This window comes from Hyla sarda, chromosome 3 (assembly GCF_029499605.1).
Source record: "Hyla sarda isolate aHylSar1 chromosome 3, aHylSar1.hap1, whole genome shotgun sequence".
Lineage (NCBI taxonomy): Eukaryota > Metazoa > Chordata > Amphibia > Anura > Hylidae > Hyla > Hyla sarda.
Window position 1 is genome coordinate 174916718 of NC_079191.1, and position 17431 is coordinate 174934148.

At 40.8% G+C, this 17431-nt stretch overlaps 1 protein-coding gene across 2 annotated transcripts in view; it reads right to left on the bottom strand.

Moving 5' to 3' along the window:
• DIS3L2 (DIS3 like 3'-5' exoribonuclease 2) overlaps nt 1-17431 on the bottom strand; it is a 320278-nt gene that overhangs the window by 175920 nt on the left and 126927 nt on the right. For both annotated transcript variants that reach the window (XM_056565531.1, XM_056565532.1), the window contains 2 exons: nt 7185-7285; nt 3977-4224 (listed from right to left, as the gene is read on the bottom strand). In XM_056565531.1, the coding sequence (XP_056421506.1) occupies nt 3977-4224; nt 7185-7285 (349 nt within the window). The remainder of the gene's footprint in view (nt 1-3976; nt 4225-7184; nt 7286-17431) is intronic.

Genomic DNA, 17431 nt, shown 5'->3' on the forward strand with positions numbered 1-17431 from the left:
TATATTTGGGAGATTAAAACTGTAAGAGGAAACTCCATGCCAAATCTTATTTCACGGAAAGAGCAAGAGTCTGCATTGAAGCAAAATTTAATTTATTCAACTTAACCTATAAACAAAATTTCCTATTTTAAAAGGTAGTGTCAGTACGTGAAAACCTATAACATGAAGCAAGTGTATTTTGGACTGCATTTTCAGCCAAAGATACAGTTCCAGTACATATACTTTCATTGGCAAAGGATGTGGTGTCAGCTATAGTATAAAGCTAAAATGAAGTCTTTAAAATAATGCAAAGGTTAAAAAAAAAAAAGGAGGCACCAAGTTTTTTCTGAAAGGAAAAAACCAAGTTCATTAGAATACCCTATTTAGGTTGGGTTTACACACACACACAGCAGGGATGTAGAAATCCTATCGCCTGACGCCCAGGCACCGGGCAGGTTAATGTCACTGACCTTTAGCCCTGCTTCGGGCTAGCAGAGCCGGACCGACAACCCAGTGGCACTCAAGGCGGAGTGGGCTCCTGACTCAAGCCTGCTCCATTCCCGGACAGCCACCAGCTGATTCCTGTAGCTGGGCGCCGCTGCTAATAGCCCGTCATGCAGCAGGCTATTAACCCTTTTGATTGCCGTTGTCAAAGTTGACAGAGGCATCTAAAAAAGACCTTTTAACCATCCCCTGGTGGTCTAGTGGTGTGGATCGCACCCTTGTTTCCTTTATTCGTTTTCATTAAAATTGGCATACAAAAAGTAAAGTGAAATGTGCAGCAGATATGACCATGGTGAGCCTGTCACCCAGTGTTCTGACAAGCCCTCCGGCTGGAAACATACCTCTGCATCCATTGCTGCAGTGGATCTGTATTTGATTGAGCCTGCCTTGCAGTTACTAGCCACATTTCTTCAAGGAGTCTGTCAAAGTAATGTTCCATCTGGTGCTGACATCTTGCAGCGGTTTATGTCCTACTGTACCCATCTCCTCCAACTTCAAGTCTTCAATGCACTATTATAACCAGCTGCAAAGTGTGGCCAGTGCAGTGGATACTGGACCATCCATGCTTCTCGTCCAGGATGTTTTCTAGTAGCTGTCCTGCAGCCACTGCATTGACTATATGAACAACAGACTAATGTGGCATTGGCTTCTGCATGGCTAGCCAAAAGGCACAAGTATCATGGGATCTATTCCAGCCATCACGTCTCTGCTTTGCACACCTTGTAGATGGATACCTTGCTTGAACTTTGTTCTGTTGCTGATTAATTTTTTTATGATGTTTTTAACTTGTTTTATTTGCCTAATATACATAGTTACAGTTAAACCCCCAAAAAATGTGTCATTTTGCAGTTTTTACTAATCAATTTTGGAAATCATCATTAGCTGCAGCCCTAATATATATGCTTTTAATTTAACACAAAGTTACACAATTTTATAAAGTGGTATATTCTTAAAAAGGTAATTCAAATAGGCTATAACAAATTTTATATTACTAGTGACAGGAATAATTTAAAGGGGTACTACCGTGCTGACAACTTATCCCCTATCTAAAGGATAGTGGATAAGTTGCCTGATCGCTCGGGGTCCCGCTGCTGGGGACCCCCACAATCTCGCACGCAGTACCCCGCTTTCATCAGGCCCCGGAGCGAATATCCGCTCCGGGTCTGATGACGGGGCCGGTGATTGTGACGTCACAGCTCCGCCCCATGTGATGTCACGCTCCGCCCCCTCAATGCAAGTCTATGGCAGGGGAGAGACAGCATGACATCACATGGGGGCGGAGCCGTGACATCACGATAATCCGGCCCCGTGAACGGCCGTCAACAGACCCGGAGCGATGTTCGCACCGGGGCCTGATGAGAGCAGGGTGCTGCGTGCGAGATCGCGGTGGTCCCCAGCGGCGGGACCCCGCGCGATCAGGCAACTTATCCCCTATCCTTTAGATAGGGGATAAGTTGTCAGCATGGTAGTACCCCTTTAAATGTTTCTTCAATGATATACAATAAAGTCTCCTAATAAAATTGTAAGGGAGAGTTTGGTAAAAAAAAAAATAAGTTACTAAATTTAAATTTTTGACTGCACTTGTATTTTTTATTTTATTTATTTTTTAATAATATTTTGTTCTAGTATATATGTATCAAGAAGCTCCTGCTTTTACCAACATAGCATTCAAGTAATGTAGCGATGAAAGTGCTCTCTTTTCCAAGTTTAAAGGGGTACATCTTATCCCCTATCCAAAGGATAGGGGGATGTCTGATCGCACTCTAGCATGCAGCACCCACCTGTAAGTACTGCCGGAAGCGCTGAAGGTTCTCAGTCTTGATCGTGACATCACGATTCCACCCCCATGTGAAGTCACGCCCCGCCCCCTCAATGAAAGTCTATGGGCCATAGACTTGCATTGAGGGGGCGGGGCATACCATCATACAGGGGCGGAGTCGTGACATCACGATAATCCATCCCTGTGGTTAGGAGGCAAAAGACTGAGAACCTCCAGAGCTTCCGGCAGTACTTACAGGTGGGTGCTGCATGCTAGATTGCAGGGGTCCTCAGCGGCGGGACCCCCACGATCAGACATCTTATCCCCTATCCTTTGGATAGGTTATAAGATGTCTGGGGGCAGGAGTACCCATTTAAGTAAATCAAATGGGCTGTACTAGTACATATAGAAATATCAAAAAATTGTGACTGTTAAAGAGTCCCAGTAGTCAGCATTTTGTTTTTGAGGGTAGCAAGAATAATCACTACTAAAGACGAGAAAAAGCCCATAAACAGCAATAAAATAAAATTCTACATTATAAACTAGAAAATTAAAAAGGCTCCCAAAAGGCTATTTCTTAAAGAGAAACCCAAAGGTCTAATTCCAAAGTGATTGCTGAAGTTGAGTAAACTCACAAAAAAAGAAAATAATTAAGCGGTTTCATAGCCAGATAACGCAACATTTTGTCTGTTATATTTTATTCTAGTATAGTGTTAGGAAAAAGTAGTATTCCAACATAAAAATAATTAAACTGTTCAATGGCGTAAAAAAGTCTATATATTACTTGTATATGAACACTAGGTAGCAGCACTTTAATTTGTACACGCTTTGCTCATGGTGTTTCATTCACAATGAAGCCTGTTTCGTGCTTTAAACTTCCAGTGAACCAGCCAGTAGAGAAGCCATGAATCCCTCTAGTGATTTCAGCAGATCGTGATTTTTGCCCAGTCTCCCTGTTTTCTGAGGTTTATTAGCCGCACCCAAGGTGCTTCCTCTGAGCAACCTTTAACCCGGCAATTACATGGATGTCGGATCCACTTACTTTTCCTAATCATCATCATAATTATTATTCTTTCCTCTCTTCTCAAATTCTCACAGTGCAGCTGTGACAAGCATGTCGGGCTCTCTTCAGGATCACAAGACTTTTTCCCTTCCAAATGGCTGATTAGTCAGTGTTACTCTTATTTTCTAAGAACAAAGAGACCCTGAATTGGTCTTTGTACATGGAACACACAGAGTGACTGGACCTGTGCTGCATTCATGTACAAATTGCATGTGATGCTGAACAAAACTCTCCATGAGTATATACAGATTTTGCACAGATAACTAAAGTAGCTACAGCATCGGATGATATTTTGTTAAGACCATTCAGTTCTAACAAAAGAAGTGTGATGAAGGGAGAATGCTCAGCAAAAAAACAGTTGCAGTTTGATACTCCACCAAATCAAACTAAAAAGTAAACTAGTGTCTATGTAGTAATACTGCATGAGGGACAGGTCTTTATGCAAACCTAAAAAAAAACTTCTAACAGCTTGTTCACTTCTAACAGCTATCTTGAGATTAGTGAAAATGGATCATTATGGGAAAATCTAGTCAAGTGTTATTCATCAGCGGTTTTTATCTAATTAAAAAGTGACAACCTTAAGCTAAATGTGTAAAATAAATCATGAAATATAATAAAACACATTAAACATTCATACATGAAAGCACTCAATTTACATAAAGCATTCTTACCCCTCAGCAAAATTGCTGTCTGCTTTCCAATCAGTGATACGGCAGATAAAAAGTGTGCTTGCAAAATCTTGCGGTCGGATTAAGAAATCAGCAGGGCAGTCGGCAAGAGGGACATATATTCGTGGAAGCCTATGGTCAACAGGCGAAAATAAGGCATACTTTTTAGCAAGATCCCCACTCTTGTCAGTCATTGGTTTAATGAAGCCAGTGGCAGCTCTCGAATGTTTTTTCTCCAATATGTAAACTACCTATAATAAAAAGAAAACGTTTATCCATAAATCTATACTGTGACCATAAAGATGCAGAGCCTAAACAGAAAATGTAGCATTAATACATAGAATCATACTAAAACATAATTGGGGCTTTTCTGCAATTCGCCACAAAGTCGGGTGGCAGAAAAGTACTGGAAAATCTTAATATAAATGGTTTTATTTCAAATGTGAAGTCAAGATAATATAAGTCAGCGTGCACTGCTTTAAAATAATACAAAAAACCACAGACATTCAGGATGTCACCAGATAACTAGTAGAGCTGGTGCATGATGATAATTTATAAATATATCAAGAGACCGTGCTTCAATACATAGGATGATTAAAAATTCACAGAAGATATTCATAAAATTATATCCTAACACAGGGCCCTTGTGAGAGGATACAATATAAATCATAATACTATAATAGGAAATATGCACTACTACTGCATATAATATACAATGTAGAATATTCACTTATATTCTATCACAAAACAATGGAGCATGTAAATGTCGACATTTACAGTTCACTATCATTCAAATATACAGAAAGGAACAGTGTTGCACAATCCGACATCCGCTAATCCAGCAAAATGATTAAAATGTCAAACAGGCAACTGGCTACCATCCCAATGATGTTGCCCGTCCTGATATAGTGGTAATGAAATAGATACTTAGTATCTATAGATGACTGTCGCAAATGCCACACTAACTGTGCCTCTTGTCTGGGGCCGATGATCCGGAAGAGCATATGTGGCAATTGTTGGTACTATGTACCTCTCACCTAACGGGCTCTGGATGTGTGGATATCTCCGACCTGGAAGTCTCAGAGATACCATGTTTGCGGCAAACACGATGATAGGTGATAGAAGCGGTTGCTCCTGGCAAGCCTGGAGCAGCCGTAAACTGCGTTTGATGTCAGGAATGCAGCAGGTAGGTGCTGATAAGATGGGATTCCGCTGCATTAGCCAGATTAGGAGCAGATCTTAGGCTATAAGAAGTCTATGTGGCGATAGTAGTGCCTCTAATTAAGCAGGTTTAGACTAGACTAGTTTCAGAGTATTAATACATAAAAAAAAATGACTCCTTCCTCAGTAGGCAAGCTAGTGGGAGTCTAGCTTCAATGACAGATCCCATATAAAGTATATACAGAAGGAGGGACCCTGCACATCTCTCTATAGTATATGCCCTAAGGAGCAAAAGCAGCAAGGAGAACAAAGGACATTGGAGGAGTATTTGAATCACAGTAAGCTCTTGTGTACTCTACAGTTTTGGCTTCCTCAACTAACCAACCCATCATCTCTTTCCTTGCACAACTCCTCTCCATAGACCTGTATGGGCAGCATGTAACTTTAAATAACTTTTCTTCAGGAAGAATGGCAATTTTGGAGGTAACCCAATTAGATAAAGCACATATTTGTTTGTACTATTGATGTATGCAAAGTTTGCTGAAACTAACTATTTCAGTAAATTGTTGCCAAAGTTTGCATTGTATCACTTTACTATATCAATAAGTGTAGACAACTTCACTTTCAAGTGAGTCCAAAGGGCTGGCATGCATTTGTAGAAATGGCTATAACCAATCTGATTTAGTATAAGTATGCTGTCAAATAACATGATAGCTTCTTAACTGCTGGGACTGGATGTCATCGCACCAATCATAACAGGTAATCTATCATATAATCCCTCTAGGAGACTTTTATAAACAATCAATAGAAGCCTCAGTCACAATTCTATTTGGAGGGATCTTAGAGCTGTACATTTTTGCCCTTGGTTGGATTCTATCTTTTGGCAATCATTGGATTTATGTCCAAGTCCCCCTGTATCTGTTAGACGTACAAGGTGGCTACAAAGGTGATGCTCTGGGCCACAACGTCCCATTACGGTTATTTTTGGCCTAGAGACAGGGCACTGAGCTATCAAAAGACACCCTGGTTGAGGGTATTAGCTCACAAGGAGGTAGAGCTGTTCTACTGCATCAGAAGAGCATGTGCTAGGGTTGTGTGTATGAACTGTGAGGACTCCCATCATCTCTGATGCAGACTGAGGGCTGTAAGTGTCTCACCATCCCCCATGGACACTCTACAAGGCAACAACAGATTAACAGCTGAACTTTAGCTTGTCCTCTACTGACACCGGTCCATCAGACGAGGTCCATGCACTCTGCAAACACTATCTGAATTTTCTAATAGTGGGATCAATCACACCACTGCCAACCAGTGATAACTGAGCAGCTCCGAGCTATCCTGAGATCATGCTAGTCCCGCCTGCAGCCCTGTCCATGACCCAGTAGGTATGGGGACCCCTAGTGGCAGATTGGTCAAATAAAGATTTCACTATTAGTGAAAATTTGATCTGACCAAACCTATTGCAAAATGTATTCTTTTTGCATTATTTATAACATATTGAAAGTTTTTTTTCGATCTGACAATGCCCATTTAACATGTCCTAAATGAAAAGGAAATTGTATGTAATGACCTGTGGGTTTTATCTGAAGGACTCAAAATAATCCAGAGAACATCTCTGTTCAACCAGTCTAAATCTAGATTAAAGGGGTATTCCGGACAAAAACATTGTATCCCCCATCCAAAGGACCACCCACGATCTCCCTGCAGCACCCGCATTCTATGCGGGAGCTGCGCCTCAAGTTTCGGAAACCTGAATGGAGGGCGTGTGGGGTGACGTCACGTCCCCAGTCCCTGAAACACTGAGGTTTCCGAAACTGGAGACGCAGCTCCCGCATAGAATGCGGGTGCTGCAGGGAGATTGCGGGGGTCCCAGCGGCGAGACCCCCGCGATCAGACATCTTATCCCCTACACTTTGGATAGGGATAAAATGTTTTTGCCCCAAATACCCCTTTAACAATTGTTTGCTTCACACCTTTGTGTATGAAACAAGACTGCCTTTGTAAGATTGTTGTGAATGGGTGTGTAAATAAAAGCTTATATCAACCTTACCTTTGCAGTCTTTTGAAGTCCATCATCTGTCGAGTTGCTTTGGCGAATTAGATTAGAATGCCCTTTATCTACTTTAACTTTTTCTGGCTTTTCTTTGGTTTCTGTATTTAATAAAGTTAAAACAAATCACAATTCTTGAATAGGAGGAATAAAAATATATATTAAAAAAAAACAAAAAAACTAAATGCTGGTCACTTTTGTGACCCACTGGTCAATGTTTATACTGTACACACAGACTAGATATTGCAGCATGAAATAAAGGACTAGGGAAATAGCATGAAGCAGTATAGGAGTCTCTCTTGGAAAGAGGGCGATGCTGTTAATGAGAATCAAGACATACAATAAATTACAAATACAAATCAGTCTAATGACATTTTAATTGCATTGCTTTCAAAAGCCTAAATTAAATTTCTAGGACACATTTCTAGGTCTTAACCATGTTCAATGACTGATGCTCAGGAATAAAGCTGGGGCCATGTCCTTACACTATCTAATTCATGAAGCCAAAGAAAGCATCCAAATACAGCTACACCTCATTCAAACAAAGCTCATCAAATGAATTCACATGTTCCACTGAAGAGCCAGACACTTAGTAACATTCTGGCTTTTCTGCCAAATGGTGTAAACCACCTTTGTAGTCATATAATCATCTTAACTCATCTATCAGGTTACAGCACAATTGGAAAAAACAGCCTCTCCTGTATAATCTTTTTTAATAGATAAAAACAACATTACACACTTAACCTTAGCTCTCTCACAAGTAGTGCTTAACTATTTCCAAACACCGCCATCATGTTCTGAGAACTGGAAAGATGCCTCAAAGTTTGTATGCCAGGTCTACCAGAGCTTCAGTGAATTAATATGTGTATATGGAGATAACATTGGAAAAGAAAGATGAGAAATGTATGTCAGTCAAATATGTTAACACTTGTTGACATCAGAAAAATGCAGCAAGAAAAGTAGAAAAGAATCAAACTATTGCTCACCAAGCCTAAAGTGCCCATATCAAGTCTAAACTAGTCTAAGCTAGTGTGAATAGGACCCTTGTGCATTGTTTTTATTGTTTGTTACTATGTAATCTTTGCATGTCACGTAAAATGCCCTGAATTTACAGTACTGCAGAATATGTTGGTGCCATATTATTGTTAAACACCAGCATCACATGAGATGCTGTTGATTCCCAAATAGCCAGGCATGCTTGGCACATTTTCTTGGTTGGTGGGGGTGTGAACATTGAGATTCACCATTGACTGCAATGCAGTCCATTTACAATACCTCTGAAAGAACATGTTTATTCTTTTGACAGACATTTCACTGGAGAAATTCAGCAGCAGAAATTCTGCGCACTGATCGATGTATACAGTAGAAACACTAACAGTTATTGGTCCAACCCTATGAACAGGCACACACGTTTGCCAGCCACAGCCAAACACGTTTGTCCTGGCAGAAATTATGCTTAAGGCTGTTATCTGGCAGCTGACAACCTATTATGTCTGTTTCTTATGAGGCCACCCTAATTGGGCAATCCCGTACCCTGCTGGCATCTCTACATTTCCTGACAAGCCACACCTTGGGCAACATGCCACTTCATTGTTTTATTATAAATGGTTCAGTTCCTCCATCGTGCATATACCATTTCTGCTGGAGCTGTTCCAGATCTATGAAAATTTATTTTATTACAGACACAGAAGCTACAGGCAGGATGGAGAGAAGGACTCCAAAGGAGCTTCACCACAGAAACACTGAGGAAAATATGTCATCTGCCCTAGCTCACAAAGGACGCTTACAATAAATGTATATCTGATACGTCAAATATTGGAAGTCCAGGAAGACTTCAGCACACATCCTCAACTTTTATGTTCTTTTACAAGCATCACAAATGTCAATTTCCACTATATTCTAATACAGTGTAAACTGGAAGCCACCCAAGGTGCCAGAATTCTAAAAAGGGTAAAAAAGCAACTGATTAAATAATAGTTTGACAAATGACCCATAAAGGTTTTACAGACATACACGGCATGATCTAGTTCCGAAAGGGTTGGTTGAGTAACACAAAGGAATCTGGAAGTTCAAACAACATCTGCATCTTTTTCACTCCACTTTTCTAGCACTTTTTTCAATATAAAACCATGTTTAATTTTAGCAACACGTGGAATTTGGTGCATTTTTTAATACACTCTTGCCTCAGATTTCTACACTACCCACCTAGTGGACTTAGATGTCGCAAAATTTAGCAACAATTTAAAAAGTCACAAATAAATGCATCTAAAAACCAAGGACGGTTAAAAACTGTAATTGTCTCCTAGAATAGGCTTGTGAGGCTACACACACTGTGCACTAGGGCTCCACAAGCCTATTCTAAACATCCCTCTGCTATAAAAGAAGACTGCTGTATGCAGTCTGCTGTATGCAATAGAGAGCTTGGGTTCTGCTCAGCTGTGCTACAACTAAGTGATGTAGCCTGAGAGGCGCTGCGGCACTGGAACAGTGCGGAACCCAAACCTCGCCTCTGACTGTCCATATGACTCCTGGATTACAAAGCTGTTTATTGTAAGTATAGTGCATCCTTTTTCAGCAGAGATATGCCTAGTGAAGCCCTGGTGGACTGTGTGCAGCTTCACAATTATATTCTAGGCGACAGTTGCACTTTAAACCATGCCCTTTTGCCAAACCCAGACGCTTGTAAGAAAAGGAGCAAAAGTGTCTAAAAACATGAAAAAAACAGCGGCAAGTCATGTAAGCCAGTGTTTGGGCTTATTTGCAGAAGTAAATCTGCTCCAAGGCCTGCTTCACATGAGCATATGTGAATACATCCTTAATATGGAAATATTCCAGATGAAATGGCATCAGCATGTCATCACTATTCCATCTATTTTTTCTCTCACAGTTTCACTGATTGGTGTCTCAGAAAATAAAAAAATAAAATCAGGAAAATGCTGATAACATATACCGGTAGATCAAAATATTTTAATCCCTTTCCATAGACTACAATGGGCATATTCTACCAACAAGACAAATGACAGTAGAACATGCTGCATTATTTAACAGACTGACTAAACAGATCTAATATGCTGATGTGAAGGCTATAGCTTTAGATTTGGAGGATTTAATTCAAGATATTATAGAGAAACTTCTAAAATTCCAACAGCAAAAGAAGCCGCCGTTGCAGGGGAGTCCCACGATACCAATGAAAATTACACTTAAACGATAAAGAGAACAAACAAAATCATTGTGTTATATTCTAGAGATGAACAGCCTCATACTTTTTATTTAGCATTGTGAGAAACTCCATTCGGTTATATTAAATGTGGGAAAGATGAATGCTCCCACTACGCAGCAAGATGCATTTTAGCCCCTAGGGTAAAATATTTTATTCATTTGTAGGTCTTGTTTCTGGGAACGTAACAGAAAAACTGAGGATTTCAGAGAAAAGTTAAAGGGGTACTCTGGTGGAAGACTTTTTTTTAATCAACTGGTGCCAGAAAGTTAAACCGATTTGTGCATTACTTCTATTAAAAAAATCTTTATCCTTCCAGTACTTCTTAGCTTTTTTTATGTCCACAGTGCTCTCTGCTGACACCCCTCTCTGCATCAAAAACTGTCCAGAGCAGCATAGGTTTGCTATGGAGATTTGCACCTGTTCTGGACAGTTCCAGATACGGACAGAGGTGACAGCAGAGAGCACCGTGGACAGAATAAAAACTCATTCAAAGTGAAGCTAGGTGGATAATAAAATTAAAAGCTCTAGGGCCAATGGGTTTAAATGACCGAAACGACTTAAGTTTGTTTTTATAAAAATAACTAATATCTTCAAATTCTAGGTATTTTTTGTACACAAGATACAATGCCGTCATCTCTGTTCTTACCTTAAGTAGATTATTTTCCCTTTTATAGGATTTTAGTATATTGGTGACGGGTGCACTATTCCCCTCCCCCTCTCCAATATATACCTGTGAGGTATCCCAGAGAACCAGGAACCGGAAGATGCGTGAATAACACGAAACGGTGCTGTTGTTCCTGACAGCCGCTCCTAGTCTCCTTGCCCGGAGCTGCTCCCCCTCCCTGCACTCGGGTGTTTTTGTCTTATGCTTTTTCATGGAAATCGGAAGAATCCAATAAAGCGAATCATTTGATATGGCATGGTGAGTGCGGACATTTTTCTATCTTCGTTCTACTATTTAACTATGATGGATGTTATTTTTAAAGAATAATAATGCATGTACTAATAAAAAATATGATAGATGTTATTTTTAAAGGACAATAAACCCCGGTAAGAGATCTCAGACACTAATCACCTCAATGTAGAGTAGAGATGAGCGAACTTCCAGTAATTCAATTTGTCACGAACTTCTTGGCTCAGCAGTTGCTGACTTTAGCCTGCATGAATTGGTTCAGCTTTCAGGTGCTCCGGTGGGCTGGAAAAGGTGGATACAGTCCTAGGAGAGAGTCTTCTAGGACTGTATCCACCTTTTCCAGCCCACCGGAGCACCTGAAAGCTGAACTAATTTATACAGGCTAAAGTCAGCAATTGCTGAGCCGAGAAGTTCGTGATGAATAGAATCACTAAGCTCACTTATAGCTTTGAAGTGGACCTTCTTAAGGCAACTTCGTGGATAACCACATTGACAGAACCGGTTGTAAAGATTATTGCTTTCTCTCACAAAGCTCATGTGTTCAGAACAATTTCTCCTCGCCCTGTGGTACTGGCCAACCGGGATACTCAGATCCCGGGTGCCAGCTACCCCAGTGCAAAAGAGAATTGGAGGAAGTTTGTTTACAAAAAGTGCCTGTTTGGATCCGATTGCCCTCGTCAATGTATATTTTCAGGTCAAGGAAATGAATGGTACGACCCCAAACTTCTGACGTAAAAGTCATACCAATCTGGTTATTAAGCTCAACAATAAAAGCATTAAATAGTGCAAGTGGCCCATCCCATAATATGAGGACGTCAACAATATAACATCCCCAAATAAAATGCTCGGTGAAAAAACTGAATTCATCAGAAAAACACGTGTCCTCCCACCACCCTAAAAAAAAAAAAGATTAGCAAAATTTGGTGCGCAAGAAGCCCCTATAGCAGTGCCTTGGGTTTGGTGAAAGAAAGTGCCATTAAATAAGAAATAATTGTGTGCGAGAATGAATTTCAGTAAAGATAATACAAGTAAATTGTCTTTGTAAAACAGTGTGCTCTTAGTGCTCAGGTATTGAGACAGCTTGAATGCCCAAATCATGGCATAAACTACTGTAAAGACTTTCCACGTCCAGGCTGGCTAGAATCGTGGTGCCCGTAATGGTTATGTCAGTCAGCTTCAGAACGGTGTCCTTCGTATACTTCAAATATGAAGGAAGTGTGGTGACAAAGAACCATAGCCACACACAAACTAGCACCCTGTGTCAAACAATCGTTGCCCGAAACTATTGTCCTTCCTCTTATGGGGTGTTTTTGTGGGTTTTAGGAAGTGCATAAAAAATAGTCACAATGGTAGGCCAGGGGTTAAACTAATTTAAATTCATCATCAGAAATGAGGCCATTGCCTTTGACAACAGCAGCATCTTGTATTCATTCAAATATTCCTTGGTAGGATCATTCTCGAGGCGTTCATATTTTGTTTGATCCAATTAGAGTCCTTATTCATCACCACGATGTTGCCACCCTTATCACTGGTTTTATGATAATTTCCTTATTTTATCAGGGAATTAAGGGCCGCCTGTTCCTCCTTACTGAGATTAGAACCAGCAACCCCCCCCCCCCCCAATCCCCTCCCTCCCCCCTGTGGATGGCACGCTCAGTTCTTCCGATAAAATGTCTACGAAAATTTGTATATTTGGAAAGTGAAAATAGAGATGTCATTTTTGATTTTGGTTTAAAGTCTGTAGAAGGGGCCTCAACCCCCATATCTACACCCTCATTTTCAAGCGTGCCTCACATTTTCCTCATGCTGTAACAGAGTTCTAGAGTCGCTCTCCCTCTGTAAGTGCCACTTGTGTAGAGCTAACTTCCGAGCAAATAGGCAGATGTCCTTAACCCATGTAAATAGGTAAAATTTGGGCACATGGGTAAAGGACAACCCTTTACTTAAGAATATTTCGGCCTCTTTCAGTACAAATGAAGAAAGGTTATGGATTTGTAAGGCATCACTTGCTAATGGATGATTTTCTATATTGGTCAGTGTCACCACCTGTCAACATATCGATAGATGAGGAAATTGGGGTGTGGGTGCCCAAAAAAAAAAAAAAAAAAGAGGCAGTGGGTATTGGAGTTGGTAGTTGCTGAGAGAAAGATTTGATTGTAATACCGGCATAGATATGTTAGGTACTGTCTGAGAATGCCCCTATGCCACTTGGGGGTACCTGTGGTGCAAATGTGGAACCCCCCCCCCCCCACAAAGCCAGGTGCAAAAGAGAAGAATGAAGACTAATTCCTGTTTGCATGGTAAGTTACCTTGTTGAGGTGTTCTATCGGATTATATTTGTCCCTGTGGAGTATTTTTGTGTGGAAACGACTATGGTAGATTTTCTGGACCCGGTATGTGTACAACTGATCTGTGGTGAAATCCGTGTAGTCCCTGATGTATTTCTTATGTTAGAGACTAGCGTTGCCTGGTTTTTCCTTCCTAATCCTTGTTGGGGAGGGGAAAAAAAAAAAAAAAATCAACAAAGGAGGAAGCTTTTGACTTCCCATCCTATTCTCAGGGGGGACCGATTTGTGATGAAGATATTGTAAGCGGAAAATAGAAGGGGACGTGGCTTTGTGGGACTGTATTTCCGGTGGGCTGGAAAAGGTGGATACAGTCCTAGGAGAGAGTCTCCCAAGACTGTATCCACCTTTTCCAGCCCACCGGAGCACCTGAAAGCTGAACTAATTTATGCAGGCTAAAGTCAGCAACTGCCGAGCCGAGAAATTCTTGACAAATCGAATCACTAACTTTGTTTATCTCTAGTAAGAACACTACTTCATACAACTTTGTTGATCTCTTTCTACGCTGTGTCTGGGTTGAAGTTCAATAGCGAAAAAAAAGTTTAGGAGGGAATCCAAATGCTAAAAAGGGACAAGAGCATATCGTCTGGAAATAATCTAAGGCCATGTTCACACGTCCGGAATTTCCATGCAAAAAAGCAGAGTCCCATTGAATTCAACAGGATTCTGCTTCACTGTACACACAGTGGAATACCAGATATTTCTGGCACAGAAATTACATTTTTCATTTCTGCAGGAAGATTGAAGCTGTTCATTCTTTCTGTGGACTCTGCACGAGAATGCGCCATCTCAGACCGCTATGCACTCCGTACGGTCTTAGGAATGTCCACACAGAATTTCTGTGTGGACATTCTGGACATGTGAAGATTGCCTAACAGTACAGGTATGAGCCTCTACAGAAACACTTCAGAGTGACTCTTCCATATAAAAGTCATAGCTTTGAAGTGGACCCATTAAGTGCTAAATGGGTAAAACAAATAAGCCCATGGAGAGTTAAGGTTTCTCATCAGCTTTAAAGGCACACTTATTTTTTTCACTAGGTACCATTACAGCTTTTCTTGGTAATGTAAATGAGGATCAAGTGCTCAGGAGCGTTATCCTGGCACAACAAAAGCCCAGTTATAGCTAGACCATCTGCTGTTCACTGCTTCTGTCTGCATAAAACTACTTTGAATTACGGCAGGCACAAAGGTGGCGACTAAGATGAGACTGACTCATGTAACACAGGGGAAATTCCCCCTGGGCAAAAAAAAAAAAAAAGGAAGAAACACTAAAGATAAAAAAAAAACAAAGGTATTCCTGGGACCCGAAAAGATAAGCCCTATTTTTACCTGTTTGGCTGCTGACAGCTACCCTAACTAGGTGGGGAAGAAGAAAACAAAGTCAGAAGCTAGAACAAAATCCCAGCAAAAACGGAATATGTAATCCCAGCATTAGGCTATCAATTACAAAAAGTTACGAGGGATTCAATGCACAATACTAAGAAGCTTTAAGATGTCCTTATAATGCTAAAGTTAAACATCTAAAACTCATTCAGATTTATGTTCATCTCGTTTAAAAGAAACAGTCCCTAACTACAATTCAGTGCATGGTAGAGTGCCATTAACTACAGAGGTTTTCCACCTCTAGCTTAACGTATGCTGACTTTTCTAAAGATACAACAATCTCATAATTTATTTTAACAGACACGATTGAAGAGATGAATACCTGAAAGCACAATTTGCTGGGAGGCCCAGATTCTGGCCGAGATGCTTCCACTCTGAAAGCGCTGCCAAAATCCAAAGTTCAGGCTTACATGAGCACAGGATATATAAGTGATCCAAACAGAAAAGCTTTTGGGAAGCTTTTCCAAAGAAATGCCAGAGATAATTAAGATGTATAGGATGGTTACATGGATGTGACTGTATTAACCTGGAGCAGTTTGCTTGGCTGTAATTTGTCACTACAATAACTGCAGTGCAAGGACAAGACCTCAGCAGTGAACAGATGTGCAATAAATACTACTACACAGCAAAGCCATCAAATCTAATTACATTTACACTTCTACATTATACAAAAGTGATCTAGTTATTAACAAACCATTATATATCTTATTATTGGGATAATTGTCTAAGCACTGAAATGAATGAAGGTAAAACTTCAACTCCTTAATGAACGTGATCGTTACCAAAATCAAACATTACAGTCATTAGTATGTTTAAACACGCTATTGACCAAGGACAGGTATACAAGTCATGGGGTCATTAGGGAAGTATGGTGCGGGCTCCTGACTCAAATTCTAACCACACCGGGTGGCCCCCAGCTGATATCAGTAGCTAGGGGCCACTGCTAATTGCAGCAAAAACAGATCCCTCCAGGACAGCACAGGATAGAGCTGGCGCACAAGACTTCAAGGTATAAACAGATTTATTTTACCCGGCATGCAACACGTTTCGCTGGATAACCAGCTTCATCAGGCCGGATGAAGCTGATTATCCAGCGAAACGCGTTGCATGCCGGGTAAAATAAATCTGTTTTTACCTTGAAGTCTTGTGCGCCAGCTCTATCCTGTGCTGTCCTGGAGGGATCTGTCTTTGCTTCACTTCATGTTGCCAGGAGCGGCTGCCGAGTTTCGCCCGCATAGGGTTTATGCCTACACCATTGTTGTACTTGGTCGCAGTACAACCTACATCGGTGAGCAATATTGCTTAAATTGTACGTTCCTTATTTACGGTATCACACTAGGAGCGACTTCTCCCTTTGTCTATAGTTACTGCTAGTTGCAGACATGCAGCGTTTGCTGAGGCCAGCTACCATTTAGATACCGCTTTGATCTGTACGATTCTTCATGCAAGTCCCCTAAGGGACTAAGTGTAGAAAAAAAAGCAAAAACAAAACAAGGTTTTACACATATACATTAATCCACACACAAAAATATATCTACACACACAGGCCCTTATTTACTAATAGTGTTGTGTAGTTTTCTTTGTGGGTATTAATTGCCTATAATTTATTTTCCATGGTATTTACTAAGGTTTCCCTACAGTTTCCACTTTCCCCTACATTTTACACATGCTCTGATCTGTCTGGTTTTCCTCAGCTCAAATGTGGAAACCTTAGTAAATATGTTGGGTTTTTGTGAAAATGTTGGGAAATTTCAGAGACACCGTCCCTTTTTCCGGTGGCCATACCACTTTTTTGGGTTTTCTTTGCAAAATGGAGTGTTAGTCAGGGTTTTTTCAATTCTGGCGCAATGCAACAGAATCTGGCACACAACCCAACAAATCAAGTCGGGTTTGCAATAGTAAATGAAGGCCACGGCATATAAACAGCGGCTGAAGAATTAAAGGGGTAATCCGGTGGAATTTTTTCTCCTGCTCTGGACAGTTTCTAAAATGGACAGAGGTGGCAGCAAAGAGCACTGTGGTCGTGACAGAAAAGCAATCCAAAAAGAAAAGAATTTCCTCTGTAGTATACAGCCACTACTAAGTATTGATATATATTTGTAATAGAAGTAATTTACAAATCTGTTTAACTTTCTGGCATCAGTTGATTTAATAAAAATTAAAAACTAAAGTTTTCCACTGGTGTACCCCTTTAACCTCCTGAGCGGTATTCCCGAGCGTGACTCTGGGTTAATTTTCCCTGCCAGGATCGGTAACCCCGAGTCACGCTCGGGGTAGAATTACAGAGTTCCCGGCCGGGCTGCACGATATATCGCAAAAGCAATGCGATATAGCGATGCGGCCCCCGGGAAAACATGCGATTATCTGCTCTGGTTGGCTCCCGT